General features: G+C 33.2%; 5 protein-coding genes across 6 annotated transcripts; 2 read left to right on the top strand and 3 right to left on the bottom strand.

Annotated features, from left to right (window-relative positions):
• Window positions 1–178: 178 nt before the first annotated feature.
• Window positions 179–3,550, bottom strand: LOC124496603 (protein Obscurin-like). Of its 2 annotated transcripts, XM_075733003.1 has the most exons (11): window positions 2,765–2,901; window positions 2,313–2,703; window positions 2,111–2,223; window positions 1,846–2,037; window positions 1,436–1,772; window positions 1,227–1,277; window positions 1,054–1,095; window positions 775–984; window positions 579–719; window positions 375–522; window positions 179–314 (listed from the first exon to the last, which is right to left on the bottom strand). In XM_075733003.1, the coding sequence occupies exons 1-11, from the start codon at window positions 2,788–2,790 to the stop codon at window positions 220–222; spliced, it is 1,746 nt and encodes a 581-aa protein (XP_075589118.1). In that variant the 5' UTR covers window positions 2,791–2,901; the 3' UTR covers window positions 179–219. The 2 variants fall into 2 exon arrangements, with proteins under 2 accessions (XP_075589118.1, XP_075589117.1); XM_075733002.1 differs by lacking the exon at window positions 1,227–1,277 and having other exon boundaries at window positions 2,313–3,550.
• Window positions 3,551–6,950: 3,400 nt separating this feature from the next.
• On the top strand, window positions 6,951–10,271 carry LOC124496409 (sphingomyelin phosphodiesterase 4). The gene is made up of 3 exons (XM_047059925.2): window positions 6,951–7,190; window positions 7,282–7,383; window positions 7,436–10,271. The coding sequence occupies exons 1-3, from the start codon at window positions 7,116–7,118 to the stop codon at window positions 10,202–10,204; spliced, it is 2,946 nt and encodes a 981-aa protein (XP_046915881.2). The 5' UTR covers window positions 6,951–7,115; the 3' UTR covers window positions 10,205–10,271.
• On the bottom strand, window positions 10,250–12,116 carry RluA-2 (RluA pseudouridine synthase 2). The gene is made up of 5 exons (XM_047059931.2): window positions 11,817–12,116; window positions 11,275–11,767; window positions 11,068–11,209; window positions 10,556–11,005; window positions 10,250–10,487 (listed from the first exon to the last, which is right to left on the bottom strand). The coding sequence occupies exons 1-5, from the start codon at window positions 11,991–11,993 to the stop codon at window positions 10,304–10,306; spliced, it is 1,446 nt and encodes a 481-aa protein (XP_046915887.2). The 5' UTR covers window positions 11,994–12,116; the 3' UTR covers window positions 10,250–10,303.
• Window positions 12,117–12,182: 66 nt separating this feature from the next.
• Window positions 12,183–13,578, top strand: LOC124496415 (uncharacterized). The gene is made up of 2 exons (XM_047059932.2): window positions 12,183–12,476; window positions 12,535–13,578. The coding sequence occupies exons 1-2, from the start codon at window positions 12,307–12,309 to the stop codon at window positions 13,388–13,390; spliced, it is 1,026 nt and encodes a 341-aa protein (XP_046915888.2). The 5' UTR covers window positions 12,183–12,306; the 3' UTR covers window positions 13,391–13,578.
• Window positions 13,168–16,034, bottom strand: GlyRS (glycine--tRNA ligase). The gene is made up of 3 exons (XM_047059927.2): window positions 15,517–16,034; window positions 13,586–15,453; window positions 13,168–13,530 (listed from the first exon to the last, which is right to left on the bottom strand). The coding sequence occupies exons 1-3, from the start codon at window positions 15,815–15,817 to the stop codon at window positions 13,402–13,404; spliced, it is 2,298 nt and encodes a 765-aa protein (XP_046915883.2). The 5' UTR covers window positions 15,818–16,034; the 3' UTR covers window positions 13,168–13,401.
• Between the last annotated feature and the right edge of the window lie 33 nt (window positions 16,035–16,067).

Below are 16,067 nucleotides of genomic sequence, written 5' to 3'. Positions count from 1 at the left end.
GTTTCGGATTTCAAATCTCTAACGATGGCATATTTGGTTGGTGTGTCCACCGCTGTTGAATCGACTTTTTCCGCTGTTATTGGTTTGACTATTTTTGTTTGAATCGGTTCTTCATTTACTTCTTCAGGTGCTTTACTTTTTTCTTGCTCGGGTTTCTGATCAGGTGGTCTTGAATCTTTAAATCTAGATCGTTCTTCCAATATTTTATTATTATTCTCATCAGTCAAATTCTGTTTGGGCTCCTGCTTTCTTTCTTGAGGACTGTGTGACAAAAGGTAACTTTATTTGATCCTCGACAAATTCTTCTTCGCTTTCTAAATCAAATGAATGGTTGATTGTTAAATATATAGATCAATAATGCTGATTCTACTTACTTGGCAATGAATTAATCATCTTTAACCAGGATTTGATTCGTTCCTGGTCTTGACATCGTAACCGTATGGGAAAATTTGAATCCGAGGTATCTTTTGATTTAATGATCAATGTATTGGCATCTTCATCACTGATTTCCACTTGCGGCAACTAGATATATTATTCAATTAAAGTACGAAGCCCTAAAAGTGATTCAAAATGCTTACCTTGATAATTTTTTCAACATTATACGTTCGTTGATCAGCGGTTAGATTTTTATTAATTTCAGTGATAAACATACGAGATTTGAAAAAGAAAATGAATCGTTCACGAGTGGTACCATCCGTATCAATTACATCAAAGAAATCCTACATCCAAATATTCATGATTATATTCATCATTCATACATTTAAATAATCTTACTTTGGCCTGTAAAACATTCTTAAGAAGATTACTAAGCTTTTCGGATGAACCAGTGGGCAAATTGAAATCAACATTTTTGTCCAATGTCGCTGTGTCGAAAGATTTGTTTTCATCTTCAATTTCAGCATCGGGTATGGATGCTACCACTTTGATTGCCTTTTCCAGATCACTAACATCTTCGTCTAGGCGTGATAAATTTTTCGATAGCTCCTATGATAAATAGTATGAACAAAATATGATAATCAATGACATTGATTTAATTAGCCATTAAAACCTTACCTTTAACAATAGTTGATAATCATTGAGCCGTTGTAATGGTAGCTGTTTGTTTGTATAAGTGAGTGTGGAAATTGAATAAATTGGGAATGGGTAAAAATCAAGGCAATATTTCATTAGGAAAATTAAGGCAAATTGAATCGACATTTTAAGATATTTTTTAAATGTCGACTTACTTTCAAGCGATCAGACAAAGGCTTTTCATCCCTAATTTTGACTGAATAATTCTGTTCATTTGTCAAATTTCATTTGACAAAAAAATAATGGTTAATAATTGGGTGGATTTGATAGACAAACAAAAACCACGATATAAGCCCACAAACACGCACACACAGATCAGAAAGAAATTAAATCATTTTTGGCAAACAACAACAAGAAAACTTACATTAAAATATTCGGCAACATCAGAATTATCATCCAGGATGGCCAATGCTTTCGGTAGATTTTGACAATATCGGCTATGATTTATGAAATCCGATTGAATACGTAGGAATAATGTACCAATCTTGCTTGGCTCTTTAGCCAATGTTTGGAAATTTTTGAGCAATATATCTTTATGAAATTCAAGTAATTCCTTATAACAATGGAATATATCATCTTTGACTGATCGAATTTCTTTTGGCGTAATAGATGAATCTGATTGTCGAATATATGTACGAACAACAAATTGCATATCTCGTATCAGGTCTTCTTCTGTTTCTATTAATTCGCGAACAATCATGCTATAATCGATTGATTGAAAATTGGTATCATGAGCAAAAAAAACCAATAAAAAATAGCTAATAGAATTCATACTCTTTTTTCTTATTCAAATCTTTTGTTTGATCCGATTTCGGTCGTTCGGTTTCCATTGTCGATGATGCTGATGGTAATGATGCAGATTCATTGGCATCAAGTTTTTCATTAGTCGGTTTTAGATAGGCTGATGGAGCGAAACCTTCTTCGATTTTCGGAAAATTTACACTTTTTCTCGTTCGTACTTTCCATCTATATGTAAAAAAAATATAAAAAATTTGCAGATGAATGTGAAGGTTGAAAAAAATTAATGAATAATACTCACTTGTGTGGCTTATCCTTGCTTAACACAATCACATCTTGACCTTCTTTTAGACAGATTTCATCGGTAGCACTACGTGGTGGCTTATAATCCAGAATCACTTGATATATCTGAGCCTAAGAGAGAAAAATTGGATGGAAAAAAAATTAAAATTAGAAACTATATATCCACATTCACTATGGATTCAAGTTAATGTTTAGGCTACATTGTCTTCATTTTTATCAATGGGATTATTGTTCACATCAAGTTCTAATGATTGAGATCTTTGATTAGGTTGATTTTGTTCCTTCTTAGTGTCACACGTGTTTCGAATTCGATCATCACATTCGTTATTCGTAATTGTAGTTGTAGTTTTTTCTCCATAAGCATCATCTGTTGATCGTTTCTTTTCCTTGAATCTAGCACGAAGCAATTGCGATGGATTCTCATCACGATCATTACGTAATTTTTGCCGTTTAGCTTGTTGCACATCTTGAGGTATTCTACCATAGGTAAGTATTGGATCTTCAGTACCTGTTGCCATACCGGCCTGATTAGCGACAGGAAAATGGAAATTATCACCAAGTACATCATGTTTCATTGTTATATGACAGCTACTACGACGATCAAATAAAGGGAAATCATTTTTCATTGGAAAATAATGTGGTTCATCCATACTAAAACTTGGTCCTGTAACACGACATAATGATGATGATCGTCGTTGATGTCGTTGATCATTTGGATCATGATGTGGATTTGATTCCAGATATTGTGTAAGTGAATTTTTTCTTGCCGTTTTTTTATCAATAACTTCATAATGTTTAATCTTTTCCAATAAAAGATCAGATGAACAACGTTTTAGATTACCACTACCACCTTGATTCGATATTTGTCTAATTAAACTTCTTTGATTAACTGATGGTTTTTTACGTTTTTTTCTACCGGAAATTGATTTCTTTTTCATTATGCAATTCGAACCAGGAGTAGGACTCGATGATGGTGATGATGTTAACTCATCATTCTTGACAGAATGAGAATGATGATGTTCATTCTGTTGATGATTGACCATCGAATCGAATCGAATGGATGATCAGCGAAGCTTGAAAATCTAATCCTTCGACACACACACACAAAAAACGGTGGTTTATCGTAAATCGTAAAATAGTCCCTGGTTGAGTACAACAACAACAACAACAAAAAATATGGCAACATTAAAATGACGTAGTAATGTAATAAAATACATTCACCACGTCAACCACAATCAACACAATGGGCAACAATTGTTTTTTTTCATCTTTCTCTCTCTCTCTCTCATATATTCAGGGTTGAATTAGAATGTTTTCTTTTATGGATATTTTGTTTGGGTCTGTCAACAACAACGACGACGATGAATCCAGATCAAGATTCTCATCATCATCATAAGAGGCAGCATTAAATAAAAATTTTGAATGTCGGTGTTGTTGATGGTGGCAATGGCGGCAATGTTTGAAATTTTTTTCATACTTTTAAAAATAATGTTATGTGTATGTATAATGTATAATATGGATAATTTGTAACTATGAAAAAAAAATTTGAAATATACAAAAAAAATATTCGCCAAGAATGTTTGCTTGCTTGCTTTCAAAAACAAAAAAAAACCAACAACAACATTAACAACGGTGATTCTATTATTAGCCCATTATTATAATGTGTGTGTGTGTGTGTGATGCCATGGTTATCGTTTATTATTATAGAAATGAAAAAAAATGAGATTTCTTTTTTAAACTTGAATTCTTCTTCTTTTTCAATGTATAACAGGCAATGTTTAGTCATCTCATTGATGATGATGATGACATAGCTTGTCTAAACACATACTCACACACACACATCATTGTTTTGGCAAAAGAAAAATTCTCATAATTTGTCCTCATTACAATTTTCATAATCTAGATTATCATCATCATCATCGTAATCGGATTTAATAGAGAATATTGTTGACCATTCGAAAATTAGGAAACTGGTGGAGTATATTGAATTCGGAATTTTCAAATCTCTTAGTAATGGCAATAATGTGATCAAACATTTTAGCTCATTCATCATCATCATCATCATTGCAGTCGTCGAAAACGACAACGACAACAAGATATAACTTATTATAGCTAAATTCGGTTCTGGCATTCTCTAAATGAATGATCTCGTTTCGCCGATTTAAAAAAAATGTACTTAGAATTTAACTCTTTTGTTGTTAACATCAATAAAAACACAATGTTGATGTAAGCACATTATATTGGCCCAGACAATGATGATGTTATGATCACACACACATTAAAAACACAGATATATTGACACAGAAACAGTATGCGTCGATGAGAAATAATAATTGATGATGATGAATGATTACCCGAGTTGGAAAAAAATTGATTGTCAGGAATAAACTCAAAAAACAAAAGGACAGAAAAAAGGAAAAATATAACGCAATGAACTCACCTCTTTTGAATCCATTCGAGATAATGAACGATTCATAGTGGACGTAACACCGGTACTACGCCGTCTATCGGAATATGATGAAAATCGATTATCATTATCATCGATTATTGATGGCGATTTTACATCATAACTTAATGATGGTCGAAATGATTTACGTGAACTTGTAAATCGTCCATCATCATCATTATCGACATCATCATCTTCATTGAGATAACTAAGTTTAGTACGACGTCTTGTTGATGAACTTGTCATTGAAGATAAGCCATAATCATCATCACCAGGTGATTCTAAGCTTGAATATCGTGATATACGACTGGTGGTAGTCGTGCCTGTGATACCTCCTTCATTATCATCTCGACTACTGTAACGAGAATATTTACGGCTAGTGATTCTGCTGCTGCCCAAATCATCATCATCATCATCGATGCTGGTTATTTTATATTTACTTGATGAATAACGACTTGTTGAACTATCGCCGGTCATATCATAATCAGAATCTAAATGACTGGCAGTAGTAAATCGTGATGATTGATACGAACGTCTACCGATGGATGATGTTCCCAGATCATCATCTATATTTCTTAATGATGTTGGTTCATAATTGGATGTTCGACGTGTTGAATAGGTTCCAAAACTACTACTACCGCCACCACCAATATCATCATCACCGGATGTGAATGATGTTCGAAATCGTGAAGCGGATGTTGAACTACCAGTTCCTAGGCCATCATTTCCACTACTATATCGATATGATGATGATGATGATGATGCCTTGTATGATGATCGCATATAAGACATTTTTGTTGATGGATGCGATACTAAGATGGTTCACTAATAATAATTAGCCATTATTGATCGAAAAAAATTCAATCCAATTGTGTGTATAGGCAAAAATGCCCGACGATAAGGTTAAGGTAAAAAAAGCCCACACTAAAACACACAGATAATATAGAAACAGACACTCACACACACAAGAGAGAGAGAAACACCAGGCAGAAATATCATTGAAATCAGCCGTTGATGTTGATGTTTAATGTGGAATCACTATTTTTTTTAATTCTTTTTTTGTTGTTGTTGATTACGATTCTCACACACACACACAAAACATAAACTCGAATTCTGGTGGGCGATTATCTCAGCACATACACAACGAGAGAGAGAGAGGATTGCACATCAGAATCAAATAATTTCCTTAAGCGTAAACATTCTCATCATCATCATCATCATCAGTATTCACGGAAAAAACGAAAGATTGATCAGAAATTCTTCACTTGTCAACCAAACCACATAGAAGAGGAATTGTTGTTTGTGAAGTGAAGTGAATGAAGAATATATGGTGAATTGCTAGTGGTGGTGATGATTCTGATGATGATGATGATAGTTGCGGATAGAACTTTTTGTCGCCAAGAAAAAAAGTGGGTGAAAAGATTAGAAGAGCTTCATCATGATGGAATAAAAAATTGCATTCTTTTAAAAACAACTCCCCCGCAAATATTCATTCTTCATATGTTGATGATGAAGTGCGTCAATATTCGAATTGTATAGAATGAGGCACATACACCACTATTTTATTGTTTGGTTTGATTTTTTTTTTTTTTTTTGGTTGGCACCTTTTTAGCATTCGAATTCGATTCGAATAATGAGATCGGGTGTCCCAATTAAATCATTGTCGATTAGATTTTCTTCATTTGTTTTTTTTCTTCTTTCATTGATAGACAAATTGTCTGCTGTTTTTTTTTCATTAACTTGAATCGATTGATAGATCGATTGATTGACAGTTGTGTCAAATTTCATTGTCGTTGTTTGTCGATAATTAATTCTCGTATATATACGTGATTTGATGAACAACATTCCAATTGAATAAAGTTGTTGTTGTTGGTGTTGTTCTCATTCATTGTCTTTCAGAAAAAAAATTAGCCGGGTTCACTATTTGTGATAGAATAGAATTGGCAATCATTCAATTCTGTAATTTTTTTCACCAAAATTATACTGGCATAGATATATTGTCGACCCGTTAAACACATAAATAACAGCAAAAAAACAAAATGAGAGAGAGAGAACAACAAAGAATCTAGGCTGATGATCAGGAACAAAGAATATTTGAATTTTACATACCGAAGTATATTGTTTGTTCGTTTGATTATCGAGTGGTATCCAACCACCATTCTCTCTTGTTCACGAGTTTACAGAAATAGAATTTTATTATTGTTATCCGTTGAATGAGTTTTTGAAGATGGCTGGTTAAATTGTTTGCCAATACATCATCATCATTGTTCCGGTTGTATAGGAAATAGATGTGGTTGCTGATTCATCTGACTGGCCAATAAATGAATGGATGATTAACATCGAACAATCGAACCATCGTACAACAATGGACTATATCGATCAAAAACGTCTTGTTTGTGTGGAAATAGAACCACATGTTGGTCACGTGATTGCAACGATTTTTTTTCTTAATTTTTAGCCGTTTGATTGTCATTTTAGATTTTTATTCAAAAAAATTTATTCAAGTTTTTTTTTGTTAATCAAATTTACATCGATTTGATTGATTGGTAGAAAAAAAATGTACAACACTCAAACAAGACAACCGATGATGGATACGATGACAATCTCGGATCATGGTTACATGACATTGCCGGTAAGTTTTCCAGTTTGATTGATTGATCGATCGTTCGAATATCAATGAGGCCACCAATGGTTTGTTTTTTTTCTATTTTACACACACACAGTTCCAGGTTCGTTTCGAGAACGCATTGAAAGAGCCAAACATTTTGATCAAATGTAAATTATTGACCGATTTAATTTATGAATCAACTTCAACGAATATCAAGGTTTGTTAAAATTTATTTTAAACTACTGATGAATCATATTTCAATATCAAAGGAAATGCAACATCGTTACGTACTATTGATTGAAGATATTTTCTCTTGTAATCCATTGCCATATGGATCAATAAATAATTGGCGTCTTAAATCATTGACAAAAGAAACAGCACCAAAAGAATTTGATTCCATTTTCTTTCTACTCAATATTGATGGTCCAATATTTAAACTGATTCGTCATCTAATGAGTAATGATCAAACAATGAATAATCGTCATGAATTTTCAATCAATCATTTACCATTATCATTACGTAATTTGGACAACATTGTCAATCATCATTTCTTTATGGATAAAATGTCTACATCATCATCATCATCAACAACATTGAGTTTAAATGCATTCGAATTTTTTTTATTTCATTTTGCTTGTTACATAACAAAAGAAGAAACTACTACTACTAGTATGGCAAACAATTCATTTGCATACAATTCAACATTATCGATGGGAAATATGATGAATAATGAAGATACAACACTTAATGTATTGTATTATATTCTTCTTGAAAATTATTTGGAATTTTTCATTCCAATTACTGATGCTAATTTATCATCTATGAAATCAACAACGGCTATATCAACATCATCATCATCATCGACGGACAAAACAAAAGATTCGAATATTTTTCATATGAAATCTAGTAGTTTATGGAAATCACTTTCATCTACAACTACCAATCTATGGAATCTTTCATCTTCGTCTACCAACAATATACAACAACAACAACAACCTGGATATGGTTCTTATGGAAGACCAATGAAAACAATGTTCAACGATACTATCACCAATTCCGATAGATTTATGTCTGAACCGAATTCCAGTTTAGCAATGAAAAATCCAATATTCGGTAATCGTGGTGGTGGTTCATCCATTTTTAATCCCGAAATATTTAATCAATTTCAAAGACAACAAAATCTCATGTTAAACAATAACAACAACAATATGGCAATGATACATGATCCAAATGATCCAATTGGTAGTGTTTCATATAAATGTGATACAATACTGCGAATATTTTCAGAAATATGGTTGACCATCGGATCTTTTACTGTTCAACGTGATGATAATAATCGTTTAAGAATGATAACTGCTACTACTGGTCATCATCAATTCAATATTACTATTGAACATATGCGTGTTGTTCGTATTTTCATCAAACATCTACATTATTTCAGTAATAATAGCCATATGAAGAATAAATATAATGATTATTCAGTGATTAGTTCAGGTGATCAAATTAATAGTGGTGGTTTTGTTTCTGGCTCGCTCAATGCTTCATTGGATGAATTGAAACGTTCGTTGTGGTCGGGTACAAAATATTCGATACAGAAAAATTTATATGCTTTTCTACGTATTGTATTCGATCGATGGCCAAATGATTCAACGTTTCGTATACCATTGGAAACATGGCTAAGTTATATTCAACCATGGCGTTATATACCTGGACGTAATTCAAATGAAACTCTCACACATGATCGTTATGATTGGCGTCGATTTATTGATGAAAATATTGTTTTCTATACCACTCTGTTTAGACAGGTTATCACTAGAATGGCACGACAACTGGATCTTGGTTCAGCTAATAATTCATTACTTTTGTTTCGTGTACTGAAAGTTTTCAGTCAAGATAGCCTCAAAGAAATGATGAAAGAATCGGAAATAAAATTTCTTAACGCTGGTGATTTATCAACAACGGCCACTGGTCATCATGGATATGGTGGCCATCAATCAACGTCTTCGCTGTTTTCACATCGTCAATCATCACCTTATCGGATGCATAATTCAAGTAGCGATAAAAATGTTACATTATTGGAAGCTGAATTATTTCATCAATCAGAATATATATCAATTTTTTCACCAGGATTTCGTGATCAAATTATTGAATTATTGCTCAAGATTGCTAAATCATTACATACGGTCACTGAATTACAGAATAAATCATCATCGGCGAATAACAATAGCAAAGGAAAACAAAAAGGCAAATCAGAAACTTTGTTCGAATCGATTGTCAATTTTTTCACCATCGATTATTCTGTCAATAATCAATCAAATGTACAGACTAGCCGTGTTAATTATGATAAAATTCGTAATCATTTAAATGCATCAATTGAATTTATATCCTGTATATTCGATATACCGCAACAAAGTATTGAAACTATATTGGCAAATGCAAGAAAATCTGTTGTCAACAACAACAACGACGATGATGCTGATATAAAACGTCATCGTTCGAAAGAAGAGATTTATGAATTAGTGAATGGTGTACCAAAACTAACAGAATTTGGACTTTCACAAATAATGAATGGATCATTGAAACTGGATAAATTGCCCACAATTGTTGAAGGCAATCCTGACCGGCAACCAATTCGATCATATGAAATTGGCATATTGGTCAAATTGACATTATTTTTATCCACAGTGATCAATCAAAAATTTGGTCCCATTTTCCAGAGCTATTATGAACAGCCCAATTTTTATGGAACATTATGTCGAATACTATTGTCATCTCCTGTTTCTTATGCACATTATGAACGTTGTCCACAGGAATCATCTTCAGCAAATAATGGTGGCCACCACCAAAAGCCTAAAATTCGTATTGAAAAACTTCCACCACGTATAAATCTACGTTTTATGGCATCATTTGGATTTTTGTTACAAACTTTTCTTTTTTTTACATTTTTATGGTTAGCACAATGTATCGATTGTGTTACCGTTTATCTATTGATCAGTTTTGTAACAATTTTCATTACTTTATTGTGTAAATTATTCTAAACGTCGCAACAACAACAACGAAAATAAAAATAAAAAAATAAAAACTTTTTTAAAACAAACAAAAAAATTTTTTATTTGAAAAATTAGCTAATTTTAATTTCAATCAAAAGTCCATGTATCTTTAGCCCAAACAGGTGTCTGTGTTTCGAATGACCATTCTTTATGTTGATAACGTAATGCATGTAGATAGATAAATTGTTCATAGGCGACAGGATCAACCATTTCATTGCGGCATTCATTACAGTCTGGATCTTTTTCATATTTGCTTGAATCGAATACGTAACTGTGTGTGTGAGATAGAGAAAAACTTTAGCCATCAATCAATCAGTTTTTTATTTTGTTTATTCTTACCTTGATTTCAATTCATTCCATATGGATTGTGAAGTATAATGTTCCAAAGCTTTCAAAGCATAACTATTTCTTTCATCATTGATTCTAGCTTGTTGTTCACATGGATCGATTGGTTGATTACAAATATAAATAGATTTAGCATGTGTTTCTTCAAGATCTTTCAAAAGTTGTTCACGTGATTTGCCCAGATCACCATTGAAACCTTTTTTCTCACCAAATACTGTACTATTATAGAACGTATCATTGACAATTGGATAGCCAAGATATTGAAGATGAACACGTATCTGATGCATACGTCCAGTCATTGGTTGTGCCAAAACTGTTGAACTTTTACCATTATAATTTAAACGTGTAAATTTTGTAGTACTTGGTTTTCCATCTGGCGATGCAATACAAATACCGATCCGGTGATCTAATGTTTCAATTGGTTGATCACATTCAATTGTACCGCTAGTTGCAAGAGAAAAAAATTTTGAATTTTGAATCAAAATTTGAAAAATGGATTTACTTACTCTGGAAAGTGACCAACCACTCTGCAGAGATATTCTTTATGAAGTTCTCGATTTCTCATTTGTTCATGAAGTTTTTGAGCTCGTGCTTTTGTTTTGGCCATTACCATGATCCCGGAAGTTAATCGATCCAACCGATGGAGAACTAAGAATGAATAAATGGATTATCTAATTCTTGTCATTAATGATGATTTGATGTAAATAACTTACGATGTAAATCTTTGATTTTTTGCTCTTTTTCAAGCACAGAAATGATCGAATTCAATCGAAATTTGCCACATGCATGAACCGGTAATGATGGTGGTTTATCGATGACTAATAAATCATCATCTGAATATATGATAGGTATTGGAGCAGCTAAAACCGGCAATTCATGGCGATGGATTCGATGAGTGATTAAATCATTGTATTTGAGTTGATAATCCAACGGTGCTGGTTGTCCATTCACTTTAAGGAAGCCTTTTTCAATTCGAAATGCTGTGATCTCCGGTGTTAAAGCTCGAAATTCTTCGGCAAACAAATCGCCTAAAGTTTTGCCTAACCATCTACCTTTACAATAGGAATGATATGTATAATGATAAGGATACACTTTTCGATTGCCATTTTCAACATAATAATCAGAACAATCCAGTGATTCTTTTGGCAAATCCATTTTACGTATTCGTGATTTTTTCGTCGGTGGCTTATCACCGATTATTGTATCCTGCAAATGAATTTTTTGTTAATTTAAATTTGAATTTAAATCTACCAACCTGATCGTTTGTTGGTTGTTGTACTTCCAACATCGATGATTTCGTAACCACGGTTTCGGTTTCATCTTCAATTTTACGTTTGACAACAGTTGCATTCATGGCCCAAGTATTGTTACGAAATACGAAATGTTTTATCCAATTCCAAGGAGAATAACGACATGAATAATTGACAATCATCGATCATCATGGATGGATCAAAAAACAAAAATCCATTCGAAACACGTGAAAAAAAATAACCAAGTTTATAGTCTACATGCGATGTATGAACTTGTCAATTGTTAATAGTGTCCAAAAAGTAAATTCCAAATTTTCCAAATCAAACATAACGTTAAAAATGGACTAGAACTTTCCGAACTATCATTTAAGAACAAACGACGGTTGCCCATAGTGATTATTGGTGACAAGATTTGGAGTTTTTTTTCAAAAAAAAATCCAAATTCAATGAAATGGTTTCATCCATCGAGTTTTCGAAAACATTAGTCATTAAAAAATGCCTCGTTCACATGGAAAGTTGACGACCACATCGAGTTCGGCTCAAACAATTCATCCATGGTACTATGTTCCAGGTGATAAATATTCAACAGAAAAACGATTAGCCTATAAACATGAATCGAATTCCAATCGACAAATCCAAAACGAACGGATTAACAAATATTATCGGTGAGTATTTTTTTTTACAATTATTAAGCTCGACTCGACTAAACCCAATTTCAATAAGCAAATGGAATCAGGAAACAAAATTGTTGGACAATTGGGACCAGAACAAAAGTCTTGTCAAACATCATCGATCAATGCAAAATCTAACGGATCCACCATTCTACATTGAAGATGATATTCAAATTGAATTTGATCGAAAACAATATGATAATCATGTGCAAAAAGTGGCCACAATTTTTCGTCAATATCACCAGGCAGCCAAAGATTATCGAACGAATTTCATCGATACTAATATGGCTGTCGATTATCTCCTACGGCAGGCTGAACTGGATGAATTAATCGAAGAGAAACGAAATATTTTTTTCTCACAATGGAATCGATATGTTATCCAATGTAATGGTGGTTCAAATTATAATTATCAATCAGATCCATTACGACAGATTTGTTTTGCTATACGAGAATTACTTCATTTCTATAAATCATTGGTCGATGATAACCTGAAACGTTTGAATTCGATTATTGATGAAAAATTATTCACTGCCACTGAACGTAATGAACTTGGCCAATTGAATGATCGATGTTTACAGATTATTGATATGTATCTAAATCTAAATGAATCACGTGATGGTCATTTTCAAACAATGTTTTGTGAAGAACGTGAAAAACAATGGCATGAACAATGTGACAGATGGTCTGAAGAAATACAAGTTTGGGATACTTTATTCATCAAATTATTTGATTCCAATTATCAATTGATTTATGATCGTCTTGATAAATTTCTACAACAGCAACGAAATCTGCTCCATGATCGTTTGATCAAATTAGAGCAATTACAACATTTGATTCGTGATATTGAACATGATGATCGGTTACAATCGATTCTTCATATCGATATTGATCAGCTTTTACAAAATTGACCACAGAATTGTTATTGTGATGATGGTGGTGGTTCCGATGAACTTTGTGAAGGATCAAAGATACCATATTGATTACGAACATCATCCCATTGACGTAGATTCATCGACAATTCTTTAACGATGGTGACGACATTTTTTATCTAGGGTAAAATAAATAAATAAAATGATGATTAAATAAACAAAAAAAAGCCTTACCGGCAATCGAATTTGTTCAGTAGAATCACGTTCTCTCAATGTAACCATTTCATCTTTACAGCTATCAAAATCGATCGTAATGGCAAATGGTACGGATATTTCATCGGTTCGTGCATAACGTTTACCAATCGAACCGGTATCATCAAATTTAAATGAAATATCTGCTGCTGATAATTGTGTGGATAGCCGTGTAACAAATGGTTTGAGTGCATTATGATTACTCAATGGTAATAGTGAACATTTGATTGGACATACAACAGCTGGTAATGCAAAATAGGTTCGTTGTTCATCATCTTGACGGATACGAAAACTATGTTCGAATAGTGTATGCATTATTCGACCAATTCCAAATGATGGTTCAATAACACCTGGTGTAAATTCTTCAACATGAACTTTTTTCTCATATCGTTTAATTGTTACCATTTCTTTCGTAATGGTCACTTTGTTTTCGTCGTCAAGATTCAATATGAATTCATTCTGGCCATCATTCAATGTTTGTTCAATACATTTGATTTCTGATTCATCAAGTACACTTAATCTGGTCATTACTTTTTGAGCATTAGCTTTGAAATGTTTACCCATTAGGCCCTTATTTGGTACAATTTCAACAACATTTACAATTTTAGGTGCTGGTAAATCTTTTTCCGCCACCAATTTAACATTGGTAGTTTTTGTATGTTGTAATAGATCAAAACAGGAACGATCAGCACAACCAACACATTCGACCCAACCATACGATGTTAAACATTCGGCATCCCAACAATCGGTAGCATAATGAGCCATTTCATTATCCATATGTTGACGGAATCGAAGCCGTTTTGGATCCACTCCAACTTTCACCATAAACAAATAGATACGTCCAATAAAATAGGCTAACGTTTCGTTGGCAATAATTTTACTATCGACAGCATCACGTATTCGTACCATTTCACTTGCTTTTCCGTCCATTTGATTACAAGCAGTGTAAAGATTCAATTCCAAATCGGCAATCGTTTCATATTTTGGATGACTTTTATTTGATGGATCAACAAAATGTTCGATTTCGGCCAATGTAAATTCACGAACTCGAATTAAACCGGATCGTGGACTGATTTCATTACGGAAAGCATTGCCTACCTGTGCAGCTGCAAATGGTAATCGTCGGTGATTGAATTCTAAAAGTCGTTTAAAATTCACGAATATTCCTTGTGCCGTTTCAGGACGAAGAAAACCTTTAACCTGGCCAGATGGTCCAATCATTGTTGAAAACATAAGATTAAATTCGATGGCTTCACTTAGATCGTTACCGGTGAGTGGTGATTTGATTTTGAATTTCTGAAGAATTTCATTCATTTGTTCTTTACTTAAACCATCCAATTTGGTTACAATAGATTGACATTCTTGTCGAATTTCATCAGAAGTTTTTGAATTGGATGCCAATTTCTCCAGATGAGCTTTAATCAAATGATCTAATCGAAAACATTCACCCGTTGCCAGATCTTTGACCATTAAATCAGCAAAACGTTCTACATGTCCCGATGCTTTCAATACTGGTTCAGGTGTCAAAATCGTACAATCCACTTCAAGCATTTGTTCTTGTAGAACAAAATGTTTTCGCCACAAATCAATCATATTGTTTTTGATGGAACAACCCATTGGACCAAAATCAAATTGACCAGTAATACCACCATAAATGGCGAATGAATTATCAAAAAAGAAACGACGTTTAATCAGATCTTCCATTTTGGCACGTTCAAATCCAGAATCTGGTGGTGCCAATTGCAGTGTTTTTTCTTCAAGAACGCGTTTTCGATTTTTTAATTCGGCCACAGCTTTTTTAATGTCCAATTCAGGTGCATTGTCCGCTTTAAGTTGACGTATTAGGTCACCTGAACAACAGCAAAAAAAAAGAATGAATTATGAATCAACTGAACTGCAATGTGACTGGTTACCTTGTTCTTTCACTGATTGTCTAAATGGTTCAAGTTCAGCGGCAATTTTTGGATCTAATTCGGCCATAATTTTTTCAACATACAAAGGTTTGTATCGATTAATTTTTTTATATGCCCAATTCGACAAAGTTTTCTTATTTGGCAGCGAATACGGTGATGATAAATATAATAATCTACGTGCAGCAACGATTGGACTAAACAACAATCGACTTCTAAATAACAATGGATGAAATTTTCCTACCACTTGTATGGTTGAACTACGGAAATATTGGCCAACAACAATTTCAATGGGTAACAACATTCGATTCAGCTCAAAAAACTGGTTATACGATCTACACACACACACACCGGTAACGACAAACTCGTTTTCTGAATCTTTACGGGTATCGGGTTAAAATATCACTGTTTACAGCTGATCAATCATCATTTGTCCACGCGTGAGATAACGTCACGTTGAAATTCGTGTGATGTGGCAATGCATGCATGTGGATGTATTTCATTTCATGTGATTTTTTTTCATTTTTTTTTACTATTTCTACCACCGAAAGACC

Source organism: Dermatophagoides farinae, chromosome 7 (assembly GCF_024713945.1).
Source record: "Dermatophagoides farinae isolate YC_2012a chromosome 7, ASM2471394v1, whole genome shotgun sequence".
Taxonomy (NCBI): Eukaryota; Metazoa; Arthropoda; class Arachnida; order Sarcoptiformes; family Pyroglyphidae; genus Dermatophagoides; species Dermatophagoides farinae.
This window is presented reverse-complemented; position numbering and strand designations above follow the sequence as displayed.